The 18,505-nt window shown below is 37.6% G+C and overlaps 1 protein-coding gene across 1 annotated transcript in view; it reads right to left on the bottom strand.

The window, feature by feature from the left end:
* LRP1B (LDL receptor related protein 1B) overlaps positions 1-18,505 on the bottom strand; it is a 743,096-nt gene that overhangs the window by 94,526 nt on the left and 630,065 nt on the right. The window contains exons 41-45 of the mRNA XM_060279545.2: positions 15,357-15,728; positions 8,771-8,960; positions 6,872-7,076; positions 4,865-5,057; positions 2,410-2,535 (exon numbers count right to left, since the gene is read on the bottom strand). Of these exons, the coding sequence (XP_060135528.2) occupies positions 2,410-2,535; positions 4,865-5,057; positions 6,872-7,076; positions 8,771-8,960; positions 15,357-15,728 (1,086 nt within the window). The remainder of the gene's footprint in view (positions 1-2,409; positions 2,536-4,864; positions 5,058-6,871; positions 7,077-8,770; positions 8,961-15,356; positions 15,729-18,505) is intronic.

Raw genomic sequence — 18,505 nt, 5'->3', positions numbered from 1 at the left:
CTCATACACTAGATGCTCTGGACCCAAGCCATGGGGAAATAGAAGCCATGCTGCTATGAAAACCTTTTTCTTTCTTTTTTTGTAATTTCCAACTTCATGATGTTCTGAAACCCTGAATCATTTCAATTTCTATCCAATTAAGAAAGACTAGTTTAGGAATAATAGAATCATAGAACAGCAGAGTTGGGAGGGGGCGGCTCTTCAACTAAATAGTTGCACTAGCAGGAGCCACAGCAAAGAGACTCCTCTCTCTTTCCCCTGTGTGCCCACCAATCAGTTCTGGGAGGATCAGAAGAAGGGGAAGGAGAGGGGAGATGGGCCTCTCTGGCCAACTTAAATGCTTGAATTGATGGAATAACCAGCTTAGCAATGTGTTCAATTCCACCCTTTGATGCCAGCCATTTAAAAAAAAAAAACACCACACACACACATTTGTGCCAACCACAGATTACTACTGTCTACTACTGATTCCATACTGTCAATTAACAAGACCTGAACTGAAAGCAATGAATTTGGATCAGAACAGAAGACTAAATTGGAGGTAATTTAGTATACCAAAACAGTAAAAGTATGCTCTTGCCTTCATTTCTCTACACATGAAAAAATTTAAGCATACTTGGGAAAGATGTAAATACAGTGGTACCTCGAGTTACAAACGCTTCAGGTTACAAGCTCCGCTAACCTGGAACAGCTACCTCGAGTTGAGAACTTTGCCCCAGGATGAGAACGGAAATCGTGTGCCGGCGGCGCAGCAGCAGCAAGAGGCCCCATTAGCGAAAGCACACCTCTTGTTAAGAACAGTTTCAGGTTAAGAATGGACCTCCAGAATGAATTAAGTTCATAACTAGAGGTACCACTGTATTACAATGTAGTGTATCTGTTACCTAACAACCAGTGGTGAGATCTATACTAAAGCTGTCTGAGTTAATCAACTTAATACCTTTGGGAAGTAAAAATACTTGAACATGTTGCCAAATTAATTCCAGTTTCGAACTTACTGCAAATCAGCTGTGTGAGGTGTTCTCAGTGATATGCTGATGGTTTGTTATTAGCGGTTCCAAGTCTATACTGAAATAAGCTGTTAATAAGAAATACTAATGTTTTAATTACATTAACTTGGGACCATTGCAAATCAGGTGCCTGTCCATACAAGATCAATTGATCTCTACAGGATATGAGTTTCACAGCTATTCTAAGATTGTGGTACACTGCAACTGTGCTAGAGCTTTAATTAACATGCTTTTTATCACTGTAAATCATCTGTAGGAGTCAATTTATCTCTTTAAATAGCCTCTTGATGTGAAGTATTCAAATAAATCATATACATTATTAAATACAATTAATGTAACAAAATATGGAAATATAAAAATTGATGTAAATTTAATTGACGTTTACAGTTGTAAGCAGCACTTAAAGATTCTTAGAAAACACTGAAAATTTCATTGGATAATGGTCCTAAATTTTAGAGAATGGTAAAGGCAGAAGGCTTACATTTCTCAGCTAACTTGCTGGATGTTTCAAAATACTGCTTCACATTTCTAGCTGGTGGTTTTAGATTGCTCACTTTATGAGAGTAATGGGTATGTGGAGAGTTCGGAGGCTGTGAGGGGTGGTTCCACTATTTGCCACTAGTCATGACTCTTTGACATTTGTGCAGTTGATATGCACAAATAACAATTAGTACTGATTTGATTTATAACCAACATTTTACCCTACAGTTTTACACTGAGTCATACATTCGGCAGACAAATAAGTTAAGACAGAAGATAAAGGGTGCAGTGAAAAAGTTTGGGTACTCCTCCCATGGTTATGTGTAATTGTAAGGCATACATAATTCATGGAACACACAAGGGCAAATTCAAGCACTTACATATATATAAAAGAAATGCTTCAAAAGCTTTCATCAATATATTTTCCAGACAATTTAGCAGATACAAGCAAAATACTGCTGGATCTAGATATGCTGTAGGATTTCAATCTAACTAAATTTTACTATGAAATTACCCTGTCAGAACCTGCTTCACCTGATTGCAGTTCAAAATTCCCTATCTATGGCTTTCATGCCTTCTTTTGTTCCTGGTGCCATTCCAGTGGCGGAGCTAAGCAGCCGTGGTTGCCTTCGTTTGCCCTCCATCTCTCGCCCCGCCCCTGAGGTGCACAATACACACACACTCCCCGGGCAGCGTGGAGACAAGCTCCGCTGCCAATTGCTGCTATTATCAATTAATATTACCCCATCCACCCTCCCAATCCCTATCTACCTCGTTTTCCCTCTTTCTTCTTAGTGTCTCAACAAATGAAACTGATTTGCAAAAATGATACATGTTAAAATATGAGAGACACTGCACACACCTTTGTAATTCAAGAAATCCTTAATAAAAAATATTTACAAAAAAAAATATTACTTACGCACACATCTGTTGTCATCTGTAAGTATTCGTTCACCCCTACATGAACAATTAACACGGCCATCAGGGGTCAGAAGACATAAGTCTTGACAGCCCCCATTCATCTGGGCACAAGGGGATAATTCACCTAAAAAAGAGAAAAAGAGAGACATTATAATATAAAACCATAAAAAAGAAGTAATCTAATATTGACATTGGAACTACTTGCTTCATTGTTCAGAAACTCTTGATAATAATAATAATGATGATGATGATGCCCCGCCCATCTGGCTGGGTTTCCCCAGTCACTCAATCTTGACTGATTTAAATCTTAACAAAATTATGGGACACCTAAGGAAACACAAATTAATTTTAAGCTTTGCTCTTAGTACATAGAGGAAAAAATGGGAAATAGGAAGCTGTAAGGTGCTTTATCTGTGACTGTATTTTGATACCTTCAAAACTGTATATATAAATAAAAATATTGCAGTTTTTAAAAAATGATTTTCTTTGCATAGCAGAACCTTGCACCCTTCTCTTTTCCCCATGCCCCCCTCAATCTGTTCTGGGGGTTGTCTCAATGCTCCAGAGAAGACTTGGGGACAGTATTGTGTGCCAAGTCCCATTATGTTAGCAGGAATCCTTGTGCTGGCTTCTGCTAGTGCACATTTCTGCAATTAGTTTTCTCTAATACAATGCATTTATATGCACATTTAACACTAATAATTCCCTAGAAAAGACCCTGATGTTGGGAAAGATTGAGGGCACTAGCAAAAGGGGATGGCAGAGGACGAGATGGTTGGACAGTGTTCTTGAAGCTACCAACATGAGTTTGACCAAACTGTGGGAGGCAGTGGAAGACAGGAGTGCCTGGCGTGCTCTGGTCCATGGGGTCACGAAGAGTCAGACATGACTAAACAACTAAACAACAACACTAATAATAGGCATTTTATATGCATTTTTAGATGAAGAACTGTATTGCGAAATTATGAGAAGTGTGGGTCTCAAAAAAAAAAAAAGCTGTCCTTCAGATCATGTACTGTTTTAGGAAGTGCAAATCATGTAGATTTGCATTAAAATGAGAACCAAGCAGAATTTCTTGCACACTCCTAAGTGGTGGTGAGGGTAGCACCATATGGTTGCATTGGTGGGAGTGCTGCTGCCAATCCAACACAAACCTCAATTTAGGAGCTGCCCTGCCCCAGGACGGTCCAGGTAAACAGCAGTGATGTGGGGAGCGGGGCGGGGGATGACTCTACACACACAGAGAGAGTTAATGGAGCAGTCTAATGAGCAGGCCAATAGTAACTATATTAGAAGAATTAGGTACGTTGAATTGGGTGGCATTAGTTCCTTCATGAAGTCTGTGTCTAACCCCATTATTATGAGTTACAGGTAGGTAGTCGTATTGGTCTGGCGTAGTCGAAACAAAATAAAAAAATTCTTCCAGTAGCACCTTAGAGACCAACTAAGTTTGTCATTGGTATAAGCTTTGTCATTGGTATGAGCTTTCGTGTGCATGCACAGTTCTTCAGATATCCTGAATTATGACACTATAATGGTGTGTGATACAGATGGGCAAACTTGTCAATTTCTGTTTACCCCAGTTTCTCATTTTTCCCACTCTTAAGTTCAGTTTTCCACATCATGTTGTGAATTCATTTTTAAAAAGGTCTTGACAATTCATGAGCATTTCAGAGTGACTCTCCAAAGCTTTGCATGCAATTTTACATTTTGCATGTTATTTCCCCTAAAATGGTGCATTTATATATGCAATTTTCACTAATGTGAGCATTGTTTGGCACACTTTAGTCTATAAATCTTTATACTTTGCTGGACTACTGCATTGCAAAATTCAGAGAAGTTCAGATTTTGACAGAAAGCTGTGCTTCAGTTAGCACACTGTGTTAAAATACACAGTTGTACAAATTGTAAATGCATATCAATGCAAACTGAATTAAAATTATCCCCATCCCTAGTGCATGATGTCATAAATGCCTAGTACTACACTGTCTTAGAGAGCAATTTAGACTATGGGACATTCACCCCAAAGAAGTTTGAAATGGATCTCTATCAAACAGTGAGTTCCAAAGACCTTCCTGCAAATTCCAAGCCATACCAAGATGCATTGTGCATTAGCCTATGAAGTTAAAAGTGGCCATGCTGGGCAAGTCTGATTATGGTTATAACTTTTCAGGTGTTTGCACAAGGCTTGAAGAGAATTCTTCATTTTTTTTTATCCAAAGGAACACTGCAAACCCATCATCTTGTGAAGATTAGCACTTGTCAACAAATGCTTTAGTTAAACTTGCAGCCCCATTTGGTATGTGACTTTCCTGTCCTATAAAAGGTTACTGTATAACTAAATAAGGAATTACAGTATGATAAACTACAAAAATAACCCTTTTACTTAATTTTTTTTAAAAAAATAACTATCTGCCAATAAATAAATATGAATGGTGTGTTTGGTAACTTACAGCTGTTAGTGTCATTAGCAACAGCTATGATGCCCATTGGTTGATGTGGTATGTCAGATCTAAGAATTTTTGTATCTCCACCTGTGTATTTATTGGATCGCAGAATAGCTCTTCTCACCCAGTCGGTCCAGAAGATCCAGTCATCATAAACAGCCAGACTGAGAAAGGTGCCAGGTCCAGATTTGACAATCACCTGGTTAGAAAAGGAAATAGACATCAATTGAATGTATATTTATACTCCTGCTGTTTGTCTATTTCATTTCTTCCACAGGATGTTATTTTTGTTTCAATCAATACTGGCACTCGGCAAGACAGATTGTTTCAACAAATGGCAAAAAGATATTTCCAAAGATATCTGGCAAGGGATAAACCATAAAATATAAAGTATTGATAGATGTGAAAGAGAGAGGAGGTTTCTCCCTGCTGGATACGGGATTATATTACGAAGCAGATTGTCTGTGCTGGTTGAAGGAATGGTTGTTATTGAAGAAATCACATACAGTATTTTAGATTTGGAAGGTCACAACAATATTTTTGGTTGGAATGCTTACTTGTGGTATGAAAAGGTGAAAGTTCATAAAGGTTTTACAAACCAGGAAAAAATGTGTATTGAGTATGGGATAAGTATAAAAACTTGTTGGAGACCAGAACACCACTATGGCTTTCACCTTTGGAAGCCATAGAGGTGGGGGGAAAAATATGATGGAAAATTGGGCAATTTATAGAAATTTATTAAGAGAAGGTGAAGAATTTAAATTTAAAGAATTTAAGGATTTATCAGAGATGTTAACAACATGGTTACAATATCATCATTTGAATGAAGTATTTAAAAAGGATATGAAGTGGGGATTTGGGGAACAAACATCACAACGAGAAAGTGACCTGTTAAACTGTAATGTTAAAGTGATATTTAAAATTTATAAGATGTTATTGGAATGGGAGACAAAGGACGGACAAGTGAAACCTTCAATGATACACTGGGCAATAGATATTGGTCATAATATAGAAATGGATGCATAGGAACATTTATGGAACATGGATATAAAATTTACAAGATGTTATAGTTTAAGAGAAAACTATATGAAAACGTTATATAGATGGAACCTAAAACCTAGAAAAATGGATAAAATGTATAAATCCAAATCGAATATGTGCTGGAAATGCAAAGAGAATTAAGTTAAGTTTTTTCATATGTGGTGGTCTTGTAATAAGGTTAAAGCTTACTGGGAAATGATATATAATGGACAGAAAAAGATGTTGAAGATAACATTTATTTATAAAAAACCAGAAGATTTCCTTTTGAAAATTATGTGATCAGAACTATGTAAACAGTATAGAAATTTATTTATGTATGCAACCACAGTTGCAAGAATGTTATTTGCCCAAAAATGGAAGGAATAAGAGGTCCCGCTGAGAGAAGAATGGCTACAAAAGTTAATGGACCATGCAGAAATGGCGAAACTTACCGGAAGAATAGGAAATCAAGATAACAAAGGAAGAAAATGGCTTATTGAGTCTTTACAAGCAAACTGTAAACAGATTAAGACATTGGCAGGATTAATGTAAAAACCTGCAGTTTCAATATATATATGGGATATATATGGGAATAGATATATAAAATAATATGTTGAGATAATTGGAGTATGCGGGAAGATGACGAGAAATTTAAAGAACCACAGAAAGAGGAGGAAGGGAGTCAGAGTTTGAATGAATAATTGTTGTTATATATATAAATTATATAAAAAAGTAGTTGGGATGTTACGTATCAGTTCTTGGCATGCTGGCATCATTGGTGTCATTGGCATACAAAATAGTTCAGAAGATAGTTGCATTTCTATAGCAATGTAGTTGCATTTGGATAATTAAAAGTCACACATTATTTTCCCCACATCAATAAGGATTAAAGGATATTGAATGGTGAAGGCAATATTATTGTAAATTACTTTTCTTTAGTTAGACAGAAAGAATCAGCATATTTCTAGAAATCAGCATTATGATCTTACTCACATTTCTGTGTGATCCATCATATTCACACCTTTCTATTTTCCCCAAGCTGCCATCGGAAAAGTACAATTTCTCTGCACTGTGATCAATCGCAAGTCCATTTGGTGTCAGGAGGTCAGTGCTAATAACAACTTGTGCATTTTTGCCATACAATGTAGCTCTCATGATGCTTGGATGCTGCTCATTCCAATTAGTCCAAAACATTAAACTACAGAAAAAAAGGTTGAAAGACAGACACAATTCCCTTATCTTAAAATGGACATTTCAGCCACATAAATGGACATATAATGCAGCAGTGGTTCTGCTTTTAAAGCTGATGGAATTATTTAAAACAGGTCCTTGTAATCACCATAAAATCGCACCTACATCAGCGGCACTTCTTTAGATTAAGGGAATGGTGAAACAAGTACTGAAATAGGATGAAAGGTTCCAGCGTTGAGGGTAAATCGTCTAGACGTTTTGGGAGTGGGAGCTTTCCTTGACATCTTTTAAAATATGTAGTACAAGCATTAAAAGGTCTCCCCACCCCCACCCACATGGTCCCTCTCTCTGCTCAGTCGCTGTAGGATATGTTTTCCTTAGGAGGTGACATGATGGCAACAGCATTGTGTCGGGATGTAAGTGCTGTTGCTGTCAACTCCTGTCAGGGTGGGGTGGGGGGACTTTGGCTGGCAGTGAGAGACAGCGAAAATGTGCTTAACTCTTGTGCTACTGTTTAAAACATCAAGCTAAGTGACACTCCACCCAAATATTTTGGCTAACCCCACCATCAAAAGCGGAAATGCAATCTATACACACATGCACACACACAAATCCCCACATTAGGATGGTGAAGTGCCGCTTCTGTTCAGGGATTCTAACAATCTAATCTTAGGGTAGAGATGCTATGGATCAGGCATCCCCAAACTGCGGCCCTCCAGATGTTTTGGTCTACAACTCCCATGATCCCTAGCTAACAGGACCAGTGGTCAGGGATGATGGAAATTGTAGTCCAAAACATCCGGAGGGCCGAAGTTTGGGGATGCCTGCCATGGATATTCATCCAAGCTTGACTTGAAAACAAATGTCTGGAGAAGAAGACTTTAAAAGAGAGATTTCAAGAAGCCTGGAAACTGTCACATCTCCAACTTGGAAGAAGAGCAGTACAATATGCCATTCAGTACAGTACAGTACAGTACAGTATGGCATTCCTTTCCCCCATAGCTACCAGTCCCTCAAGAACCCTTCTCTTTATTTTCCCACAAGTAGGAGGTAGCAGTAGCAGCAAAGACATATTATTTTTTCTTCTTTCCACTCATTTGTCTTGAAGTGCTCCTTGGTCCATAACTCAGGCCTGGGTCTTGAGACTACAGGCCACAATGCCTGTATAGAGATTCCCAAGGGCCAAACTCAACTGCTCTGCCAGTTATAATGCACTCTCCAATGTGTTAGGATACAAGAGGAGGAATCGGGGAGAAACACTTCCTACTATCGCCACCGTACTGTGGCGATACTTTAGGAGCCAACAGGAAGGTGTCCATTTGACGAGTCCTTCAGACTGGCGTGGGAAATAAAACACTCGAACCCTGCATAGGCAACATATATAAAAACGAATGATACATGCCCTTGCCCCACACGACTTCAGTCTTTTTACAAGCATCAAAAATTAAGCAAAAAGATAAAGAACACTATCCAATACCGACAGGAAATTGTAGAAATCAAGACATTTTGGACAAAATCCATAAAAAAACAATAAGGTGCACTTATTCTTTGGTAGTCCCACAGGCTATGATTGATTGGAATGATCTCATATTAGAAACATATACACACACAACACTGTTTGTTTCCTAATGCATCCAAGAGGAACCTAACTTGACAAAGTAAAGTTTGTCATACAGTAATGAATATGACTATGGCACTTACTTTTGGCATTCATCAAGAGCTAATACATGTGGATGATCATCTTCAGACATAGTTATGACTGCTTCTCTGTTGAAAGCACCTCTCCGTTTCTGATCAACTGTGTGTCTTGTGATAGAAGATGTAGTAGAGCTGGTCCAGTACAAAGTATCCCATGTTCTATGATATGCAAGACCCTCCACAGAACCGACATCTGATAGAGAACACATATTCCATATTTAAATCAAGTGAGCACGCTCCAAAATAGAATTGTGTAAAACTGTCATTGTCACATATGCAAAAAAAAAATTGTAATTACAAAAATAAGCTACCTGTGCAATGCTAATGGACACATGAATGTTTTAATTATTATTCTGGAAAATAATGGTTGAATAAGACTTAAATATGATTGAACATGATTGGATATGCTTGTTAAATAATAGTTCAAATTAACAGCAGTGGATAAATACAACAATTGGAATGTAACATTAAGTTTGATTCAAATAGATATATTTTACCATTGTTAGATAATAGCAGCTTTCTGATTATATCATTTTTATTGGATGCTCACTGAATGTGTGCATGATGTCTTAAAGCACACAAAAAGTGCAAAAATGTCATGAATAACGGAAACAATATAATAAATTTTGTGCTCTAAAATTCTATTTTTCATTTAGAAACAGACAGATAAGAGATTTACGGTCCTTGAGAAATTAATTTTGCTGGTTGACTATTTTCCTACACTAGACTTGTGGACTTCTACCTTTGTGGTTGTTCTCTCTTCCAATTAAAGATGCTGGTCTTATACAAAGTAGGAAGGTGTGTGGGGTGGTAGTGGTGGTGAGTTATCTTGAATCAAGAATAAAGGGTGACAGCCAACTAAGTCATATGCAGAGTTTTTAAAGGCTCTACTTGGGGTACGACTAATGTTGAATATCATCCAGCTACTGGATACTGCAAAGCTTCCATACATACACAGAATGCTTCCAACATATATTGCCAGGCAGCTGGGACAACAAACGTTCCCAACATACACAGCAATCAGAGTAGTTTGTACATGTAGCAGGGGGACATAAATGCAGTTTATAAATAGTGGTTTGTAAATGTAGTAGGGGGTGATTTGTGGGGGTTTGCAGAACTATCAGGGAAAGTGAGTACATAAAATGACCCCTTCAGAAGTCATGGGAGAATGGAGACTGCTGCAAGTCCATTGATTTCAACTGTAATGTAGCCTATTGGAAATAGCCATTAAAGATAGATATGAAACCCTTAGCAACTGTCATGCACTAATTATTTGCCAACAAACTCATGATAAATATTTTTCATTGTCATCTGAAGTGTCAAATAATATTTTGATAACATGAAAATCAATGCCATACACTGATTTTCTCGATCTGTAATAATGCACAGGAATTATATATCCATCTATATAATATTTTCTGCCCTGACACACTAAATCAGGGTGGGGAACCTTTTTAGGCTAGTGGGCCAGATCACTATCTCTTCACCCCACACTTTAGTGCCTAAATTAAAGCACCGATGGCATTCAATACAGAGAGCACCAATTATATTTATTTCATATCATTCATGAAGCAACAGTTTATGAGTTTCAAATGAAGTGAGCACTAATACAATATGATATTAATATACAAACACTCACATTATTCACCTGCTCCTGACAATCTGAATTAAATCAGTAATATGGTATATAACTGATTAACTGTCTACACAACGGAAAGCAACAGCTTATGATTTACAGAGGCAATGGTACAGTGATCACATCATTACATTGCCAAATGCCATCTATCACTTTTACTGAACTTAACGAAGATGGATTGCATCCCACCAATGAGATGCAGCCCATGAATACTACCCTGCTGCTCTTCATCTGACTTGCCTGGAAAACGGAATAGCAAATAAATAACAAAAGTAACTGATGAAATCACATGAAACATCCTTTCTTGTGCATAGACAATGCAAACAACTAAAAAACACCAGCCATTGCAATTGACACTTTTATAACTGGTTAGTTTAAACCAGAAAAACACACACAGAGAGATTGTAAATATTTCCCCCCATTTTAAGTTGACAGTTCATTCAACGTATTACGTTTCTTGTTCTTAAGATTCTATTCTTAAAATATCCTACAAAACCGGAAGGCACAGCTATTCCTCCTCCACCTCAGCCCTCTAAGACATGGTGAATAAGGTAGATGAAACCTATTATGCCCCATGCAGGGTTGGCCCAGGACATTTTGCCATTTGCCCTGGCCCCTTGAATTTGGGGAAAAAAAACAATATTGGGGGTTGTTGAACTGAAAGCAGCTGAACAGCTTGATGCACGTTCCTTGTTTTCACACACAAAAAGTTCCTACATAAATCTTTCCATCGGGTAATGAAAAAAAGCGTAGTGGTGGTGGTGGTTATACAAGACTAACGGATGGTTATGCAGCACAGATTTCAGCAAATACAATCTGTTCTCTCACCACTGTATATGCTAAAACTGGGAACTAATAATGGCCATGCATAATTAGGTGTATGGCCTAAAGTATATCCATAAAGAATATAGTGAGCTGAGTTGTGGTCAATGAATTTTTGGGGGTATTTTAACCATATTATGCATTTACTGCTTGTTTTCTTGTTTACTGTGCTCACTCATTGTGTTCACGCAATTTACCTTTTCAGGAAGAGTCTGTCAATTGCTTTCCTAGCCCAGATGCTGGGAATGAGGTTGGTTTCTGACAATCTGTTCACACAGAATATTTGTAACAGACAACAGGTGGTCACCATTTGGTGACTGATATTAAAGCAGTGTTTTGAAGCAATAAACCATATGAGGATATGATTCAACAGTTCACACAAATTATAAATGGCACAATGAGAGCACTAATTAATTCTTTACTCTTTCAGTGGGTTCCTAAGATAGTCACAAAGCAACAAACCATCAATTGCCTACCCCCACCCCCAACATGTAATAATAAGGTGTAAAAGAAATGAATAAATTGGCAGGATGAAGAATTTGTCTCCTGACTGACATATTGTTTGATTGTCTGATTAGATCCTTTTTGCAAACATTAAAAGAAAGATGCATATGCATACCTATTTTCTCATGCTAAGTATGAGAAAATAGGTATGCATATGCAATTTGTAAAATTAGAAAATGTGGCACTTACTGAACTCATCAACAAACAAACAAATAGAGATTTAACACTATAATGACACATGCTATTTGCGGAACTCTTTATAGACCCAAAAGAAAGTTAAATATTAGGCAATTTCTAAGGAGCCTATTAGTAAAAAACACAAAACATTTAATACTTCCCCCCCCTGGATTTTCAGACTTCATATTTTATTCAACTCATGGTGAAATTACAAAAATGATATAAAGATCTTAGGATTTTATTATAGAAAAAAGTTATTGTACAGAAGCCTAAAAATATTAAGGGAACCTAAAATATATATCATGATTAATACTCAATAAGATAAATGCTAACCTAGATGCTTTTGTCTGACAGTTACATAGGAACCACTTAACCAAAAGGAACAGTAACCCACATTTGAACAACCTCAATGGAGAGATATGCAATATATTACAAAGCCAGTCACTTTGTGTTAGGGATAAATTGACTTTTATTCTATAACTCCTATTGCTTAAAGGTACAAATAGTCTAGGCAGCCTTTCAATTCAGAACACTAATATTATGAAAAATGTGACAAACTGACAAAAGCAAATCAATACCATTTTCCATATGCTAGACACTGAATTAATACTAGCTTTTCTCTCTCAGTCCTTTAATATCCTTTCCTCTTTCTGTCAGATTTTTAAAAAAAGATATGTATTGGCTTCATAACTACATCATGGTATAGGAGTTGAAAGGAACTGGAGTCCAGTAGATAAGCTGATAAAGCTGTTGAGAGCAGCCATTAGAAGTTTTGGAGCAAAGTGTCACCAACACATTGATGACACACAGTTCTATTTCTCTGTAGCATATGAATCAGAAGAGGCTGTCAAAACTCCGATCTAAATGCAGTGGTGTATTGGAGGAATGCAGTGGAATGCAGAATGCAGTGGCATCGTTGTTACAAACAAACAAACCTACACTGGCTTCCCACCCACTACCAGGTCAGGCTTATGGTTAGTTTGCACGGTTCTGAACAACTTAATCCTAGTTACTTTATGGACAATCTGGACCTATTTATCCAAACTTGATGATTGAGATCATCTGTAGGAGTGTTGTTAGTCAACTCCCGTTAGTAAGGCTGAATAGTAAGTAATAAAAGGGGAAAGGAGAACCGAGGGAATCCATCTCTCCATCCCTTTCCTCCATTGCAAGTGGAGCTCCATTAACCCCAAGTCTGGCTCCAACTCATCATAATTTTAAACCAAATACAAATGAAAATGCAACTTGTATCCCCAGTTGTTACCATCAGCAAAACAATTCTAAAACAGCAGCTTTTAAAGTTTTGTCAGGACAGTCAAAAGAATACTGTAAACTGCTCTGTGATCCTCAGATGAAAGGTGGTATATAAATGTTGTTGTTGTTGTTTCAGTGATAAAGCAATGATATTTTTTTATTTAATACCATCATAGTGCATGGTGCCTTACAGAGTTACATGGGCATAAAAGATAAGTCCTTGCCTCCAATCTAAGATGTAAATGACATCTAACTATAACCCCCCCATTTAAAAATGATAATTATATTTTAATAAAAGCCTATCTCCCACTTCTCCTATCCTGGTTTGTGGCTTTTGCAAGCTCTCTCCTCATCCTCGCCCCCACGCCAGTCCATGCATAATCCATGTTGGAAAGGATGCAGTGCATTCTTATGGACATTCAGACTGAAGAACTTTACTAATATAATTCAAACATAAAAGGAGAAGATGCAGTCAGTTTTAACTTGCTCTTATATAGTTACTTATGCACCACTACAGGTAAATAATCTAATAAAGTAACAACAACCAATACCAGGTTTATTAATGACCAACCACTAATTTAGTCTTAAAAACCATCTAAAAACCATAATAATTTCACATCTAAAATACCCAATGTTGGAGAGTAATCTAGTAACGTTCATGTGCAAGAGATCACAAGATGACAATGCAGCTGATCTTACATGTTAAACATACACAAGCACACACCCCTTTATTATATTAATCCGATGCTTACAATATAGTATTTAATTTGAAAAAGTGAATGCAGCATACATGACAGTTGACCGAACATATGGTGAGTTAAACTCTTCTTATATTTATTTATGGTGGTTAAAACTTGTCAGTGACTGATATCCTTGTGAGTTTTAAATCTGTTTTCAGTGAACTGGAAACATGTTAGATAATGGGTTGTTTATACACTGTAAATCTACTTTCAGTGAGCTGGAAATGTGTTAGATAATGGGTTGTTTATGAGTTGCAAATCTGTTCAGTGAGCTGAAAGTTTGTCAGATAATGGGCTGTTTATGAATTCTAAATCAATATTCAGTGAGTTGGAACTATGTTTGATAATGGTTTGTGTATGAGTAGTAAATCTGTTTCCAGTGAACTGGAAACATACTAGATAATGGGTTGTTTCTAAGTAGTAAATCTGTATCCAGTGAGGTGAAAACATGTTAGAGAATGGGGTGCTAGTGAGTTGTTAATCTGATTTAGTGAACTGGAAACCAGTTTAACGGAAGACTCCTTACAAGTCATAAATTTGGTTTCTGCGCAAAGAAAATGTTAAATTATGTGTAGGATTTGGGTAACCATTTGCTTTTAGGGATGTGTAAAATCCATCAATAAATAGTGTCTTTTTAAGTAATAAAGGTTTCTGTGAAGTAGAAATGTATCTTCAGATTCACCAATTTTATTATTGAGTGTTTCAATGAAATACTTTAGCTATTTGCTTGAATATACAGCAGCCAGATACAAATTTTGTTTTTTGGATTTACCATGGTTTTCCTTTGAGGTAAACATCACTTAGTTGAAATTGGAAGCCAGTGCTCAATGCTACTTAAATAGCAATTGTGAATGAAGGCAAATATTTTTTTTTATAAAAAGTTCAACTGCAACCAGTGCTTCAGTATCAGATGATATCCTAAAACCTTATAGAATATATTTGGATTAAGAAATACTTAAGATGCCCAATTTATTATTACAGCTTCCAATCAATTAAAATTCAGTAATTAATCACTTACCTATTAACCATTTAACCATTTACATTAAGCTAATATTGTGTATTACCCAAAACTCAACAAATTGCGTTTGGAGAGTCTAAACAAACTATAAGATCATTACAATTTAATAAACAAAAGCTACCACTCACTGCTAACAAGAAAATCTAGCTGGAATGTGTGTTTTTTTCATTCCCTGTTATGGGAACAGGCAGCTATGAACATGGCAGTAAAAAAGTGCACCCTTAAACTTGCCATCCCACAAATTAAACCAATTAAGGCTGCGATCTAAAAATACGTACAAAAGATAAAGTCCCAGTGAGTAAGCATTGTACTGTAAAGCTTCATTTATTGCAGTTATAATTAAGGGCATGAGATGGTTGCACTTTTTTGGGGGGGGGGGGTTAAAAATAACTAAAATACAAGTGGATTCAAAAAACAACCATGCATAAGTATACTTACTTTCAACTACAACTTTTCTGCCAGACCAATCGTCTTTAATAAGTTGTATGTTTCCAAAGTGTGCATCACTGAAGAAGATTCGGTTAGTACCTCTTCCTTTTTGGCTGTAGTCAAAAGTCAGTGCTATCACATTTTTGAAATATTCAGGATTTTCATAAGGTTGTATTGGTGAATTTAAATTTGTTTCATCCGAAAGATGTATACTTTTAAATATTGTTCTTCCTGAATAAAGCAAATAGCCATCATGTCTCAGGCATGTAACTCCATCCTCAGCTAGGTAGCCATGTGCACAAGCACATGTTCTCTGCATATTTCCTCGAAAAAGGCAAAGTTGCTGACATCCACCATTGTTCTTGGCACAAATGTTGGTTCCTGGAGGGAAAACAATAAATATTCTGATTTTTATAACTTACCATGTCACAGTGATTTTGATCATGTTCATATCACACACCAGAAATGTTATTCATCCATGCACTTACAGTAATATAACTATTACATAATTAAATTAAATGGCTCTTATACCACCAATGGAAGGAGAGGATCCCACCCACCTGATTTTCCCTTCCATTTGCAGCTCATTTTGTACCCCAAAATAAGCTATGGAGGGTTGGGGGATCCTCTAGAACAGTGGGAAAGGCAGAATCAAGAAAATGACCTCTCTATCTTTCTGCTGGAGCTATTATTTACCACAGTCATTAATCAATAATTGAAAGAATTGTTGAGATTTCTGTACAATTGCTAAGGGTTACTGTTATAGATATATATATCAGCTATGAATGTTCAAACATTTCATACAAGGTCATATTTTATTATTTTAGAGGTATTAGAAGAGATCTATGAAATATTAAGAAATGCTTATTTAAACAACTGTACTTGGAAATAAATTTCAATATAATTTAAAACAAGTGTGGTTTGTTTTTGTTTTTTGTTTTGTTTAAAAAACACAGAGATTGAAACAGCCATGCTATTTTAAAGTATCTGAAAACAGTATAAAACAATAGTTTATATAGAAATTATATATATACTTAAGTATATATAAACATAATCAAAAGCACAGACTTTTGTTTTAAGTGGTCTGGTTGGTTATAAATGTTCATTGTAATATTTGTTAAATCAGGCAAAAATGAATGATTTAAGGACCAACTGTCAAAGTAACAACTTTTAAGTACCTCATGTTGGGAGTCCAACCTGTTACTAACATAGTTGTCAAAACATATTTCAACTATTAATTTTAATTTGTACTTCTGATGTTAGCACAGAGTTTCTAATTATGGCTTGGATCCTGAATTTGCTCCTGCTGTTGGGAGAATCTTATGAATGGTGTTTTTCTAATGGGATGCTCCCACTCGTGAATGAGGGCTGATTTTGGTTGATTTCCCTATCCCTATGCAGCCCCATCCTTGAAAACTGGCTCCAGGTGGTTGGAGGACGCCACTAGAACAACAGCGGGGCTTTAGGGAGAAGGAATTGGTAAAAGATTGCCTCAGCCCTTCTAACTGTGCAATAAATATTTGCTTTTCTGCATTCTTCCATAGACAAAAAGAAGAAGAAAATAGTAATGAAAACATAATGATTTGATTACAAATTCAATCCTGATTCAAATGATTTAAGGAACTAATGTTTACTATTAACATTTTAGGTGTCTCTGACTGTTCACTGTTTTAAAGAAGTCTATCAATTATTGTTCATTCCAGTAGACATCAGGTGACAAACTATTCTGCCACCGACAGCCGGTGGCCAGCTTCTTAATTGGACGTTTTTTCTTGCTAGGACCCAGGCCCAAAGAGGAGGGGCTATCTAGCTGGATGTACGTCCCCTTGCCCCTAGCTGGGACACATGAGGTGGGTGAGTAGGAAGGTGATAAGGTATCACCACGCTGGTGGCGAGTGGCCGCCTTCTTGTCTAGACGGCCCCCTTCTGTTAGGTCCAGCCCCCGCCTAGGGTGGGCCATCTAGGAAGGAGTGTTTGCCCTTGGCTGAGGCATGTGGGGTAGGGGCGACCTTCCTTCCAGTAGACAGGACCCTTTTCTTGACCTTATTAGCTGCCTGCACAGCACTACTAGGGGTGTCCCTCACTGTGCACCTACGCATGCAAGGGGGGGGGGAGATATCACCACATTCAGTTGCCATAGCGTGAGACCTGATGGTAAAACCAGCGTGTGAAAACAAGGACTAATGCTGCTTGACGATGTAACACTGTGGGAGCAAACTGAAATCAAACAGTTAGATTGCTAAACTAAGGTCTAACAGACGGCACCAGCGACCTTACTGCACACACACACCGCTAAAGGAAATACTCACCAGCAAAGGTCCTGGAACCTGGAAGGAAAACAAGTGAGCCTGGGCCGAGGGGCATTGGCCCCTTATGCTTGCCCTCGCCCCATCCCCAGCTGGCTGCCCATAGGCCTGCCGAGATGGAAGCAGGTGGGTGGCTCACCTGTCCCAGGAGCCCACGCAGTGTTGCAAACCCCGCCCACCCAAGGGAGGGGGCGAGCGGATACTGTTTATATGTAAACACATTCCAGTAATTTTGGTGCACTGCTAATGGGAGAGAAACCAAAGGCACAATTCACAGAGGTGCTCCCCACTGCTGATGTAACCTTTCCCACCAACACAAAGCAGCTGAGACTAATTTTTTATTTCAGTATCTCACACACCATAATCTGTTGCCATGTGGCCATAAAAATTGCCTGGCTTTTCCCTTGCCTCTGTAACACAGCAGACTGATATGGAGAAATTAGTAGGTGAAGCTTTTCATGACACAAAAAGTACACATTACTAAATTGCTGCAAATCAAATAGCTGTTAAGACCAACTACAGAACAGTTCAAAAGTTGACAGCTCTTGCTATAATATTTACCCTGATAATATCTTGTTCCTTGCTGGGAGCTTTTGCAACTGTTCTAGCATTAACATCTCCCAGTGAAATATGGGTTAGTTCCAGTGCCATGACCAGTGCTATTTTTCTAGGAAAAGAGGTGGCAGAACTCACCATGAACACCTCCTTTGTTCTATTATAATGACAATGGCACCTGCCTGAGAGGTGCTAAAACAAAAGCCCTGGCCATGACTTTTGGCCTTGCGGTAAGGTATGCCCGGGGTTTGCTTAAGTATCAGATGCCTGTGTAGTATGGGGGAGCGAGGGAGGTAA

Source organism: Zootoca vivipara, chromosome 1, assembly GCF_965207765.1.
Source record: "Zootoca vivipara chromosome 1, rZooViv2.hap1.1, whole genome shotgun sequence".
Classification (NCBI taxonomy): Eukaryota; Metazoa; Chordata; class Lepidosauria; order Squamata; family Lacertidae; genus Zootoca; species Zootoca vivipara.
Note: the sequence above shows the minus strand (reverse complement) of the source record. Positions and strands in the feature narration are given on the sequence as shown.